This window comes from Penaeus monodon, chromosome 20, assembly GCF_015228065.2.
Source record: "Penaeus monodon isolate SGIC_2016 chromosome 20, NSTDA_Pmon_1, whole genome shotgun sequence".
Taxonomy (NCBI): domain Eukaryota; kingdom Metazoa; phylum Arthropoda; class Malacostraca; order Decapoda; family Penaeidae; genus Penaeus; species Penaeus monodon.
This window is the reverse complement of record NC_051405.1, coordinates 37,641,245-37,643,328: the sequence shown is the minus strand read 5'-3', so window position 1 is coordinate 37,643,328 and position 2,084 is coordinate 37,641,245. Positions and strand designations below refer to the sequence as shown.

General features: G+C 54.6%; 1 protein-coding gene across 1 annotated transcript in view; it reads left to right on the top strand.

The window, feature by feature from the left end:
• Positions 1-1,830, top strand: part of LOC119585990 (RNA-binding protein spenito-like) — a gene marked incomplete in the record, with an annotated part of 2,832 nt that extends 1,002 nt beyond the window's left edge. Inside the window, 2 exon segments of the mRNA XM_037934701.1 lie at positions 2-934; positions 937-1,830. Coding sequence (XP_037790629.1) covers positions 2-934; positions 937-1,373 — 1,370 coding nt within the window.
• Between the last annotated feature and the right edge of the window lie 254 nt (positions 1,831-2,084).

Below are 2,084 nucleotides of genomic sequence, written 5' to 3'. Positions count from 1 at the left end.
ATGATCGACAGCAAGCGTGACAAGTTCCCGAACTACCTGCATCACGTGCCGCCCGAGGAGGACCCGCTGGCCACGCGCACGCTCTTCGCCGGCAACCTGGAGATCAACATCAGCGAGGAGGAGCTGCGCCGCATCTTCGGCAGGTACGGCGTCGTGGACGACATCGACATCAAGCGGCCGCCCCCGGGCACGGGCAACGCCTACGCCTTCGTCAGGTACCAGAATTTGGACATGGCGCACCGGGCCAAGATAGAGTTGTCGGGGCAGTACATAGGCAAATTCCAGTGTAAGATTGGATACGGGAAAGTGATGCCCACGACCAGGGTGTGGGTGGGGGGGCTGGGGCCTTGGACGTCAGTGACGCAACTCACGCAGGAGTTCGACAGATTTGGTGCTATTAAGAAGATAGAGTACGTGAAGGGCGAGAGCCACGCGTACATTCTGTATGAAAGTCTTGACGCCGCGCAGGCAGCCGTGAAAGAGATGAGGGGCGTTCCCCTCGGGGGCCCAGACAAGAGGCTCAGGACGGACTTTGCCGAGGTGAACCCCCCGCCCGGGGCCTTCCCTCCGGGCTACAAGAAGGAGTTCGACGGGGAGTACCGTGACGAGTGGGGAGGGGGGCGAGGCAGTGGGTACGAGGACTATGTGGGCGATTACGCAGGCTATGGCAGGGGGCGTGGCAGGGGTCGGGGCTGGCACGAGAGGGGGCGTGGCGGCCACAGGGGAGGGTACCACGGGGACTACCAGAGGCCGGATTACCGCGACTATGACGGGACGCCGGAGGGCGGGGAGCACCCGGCGAGGAGCCCGGACCCTGGCGACGGAAGCAACGACAATGGTCTCACCAGCGCACGCACGCTCGCAGACGTTGCACGGGCAACCCCCACCTCCTGGCAGGGCTCGCTGATCTTGAAGAACTCCTCCTTCGGGACCAAATGCACCTCATAGAGGGAGACACGGAAGTGGCAGAGATGATGCAGGACGAAGAGGGTCGGCCGCTCCTGAGAATCACCCAGCGCCTCCGCCTGGACCAGTCACGGCTGGATGATGTGAGCAGGAGAATCAGCGCGCCATCAACGGCTACGATTCTCCTGTCGCTGCCCAGCACGACGGCGCCCCAGGCCCCGGAGGAGGCGGCCGTGCAGACGAGGCCGCTGCGCAACCTGGTGGCCTACCTCAAGCAGAAGGAGGCGGCGGGCGTGATCACCCTCAACTCCACCAGCAAGGAGGGCAACACGCAGGGGGTGCTGTACGCCTTCCCTCCGTGCGCCTTCTCCCTCGACCTGCTGCACAGGGTGTCCCCAGGGCTGACCGAGGAGACCACCAGGGACGACCACCTGGTCATTGTGATCGTGAGGGGGACGGCCACGTAGGCGGGACAGACGCAGAGGCCGTGTGGCCGCGGACCGCTCTCGTTGGACCTAGTGTGCCCAGCACTAAGTGTGGGAAAAGAGAGAGAACGGAAAATTTCCTTGTTATAAATCCATGTGCTTGAACAAAGACTGCCTTATAGTCCCTGCTTTTTAAGTGTAGTAAACTTTTCACATGGAAGCCTATATTTTCCATAAATCAATAATTGTGAATATAATAATCTTTACAACTGTATTGTACAATTTGTTAAAAAAAACATGTCAAAGAAAACTGTGAATTTTAAGAAACAGTTTGTGTTGTTCAACAAAAATTATGGATAGCATTGTATGGTTTTCTTTTTTTTATTATTATTATTCAGAAATTTTTTGTTTTACATTTTATAAGTGAGTGTCTTAGACTAATATCTTCACCTGAAGTGTAAAAAAAAAAAAAGTGTTTTAAATACAGTGAAGTAACCTGTGTCAGTGTTTGATTGTGTATGTGACCCTGTTGACTACAGTGTGGTGAATATTCCGTGTGTGGTGACAGTGAAATGTGGTGTAGCCTGGATTCCTCTTCCTTTTTTTTTAATACTCTAGTGCAGTGCTGTGAAGTGGCCCTTTGTATCTGTGCTTGGTGATGGATAAGCATTGTGCTTTTTTTGCTCTTAGATTCAGTGATCTTTATATTGAGTTAGTGCTTATGCAGTGCCATATATCAGATCAGAAATGAAG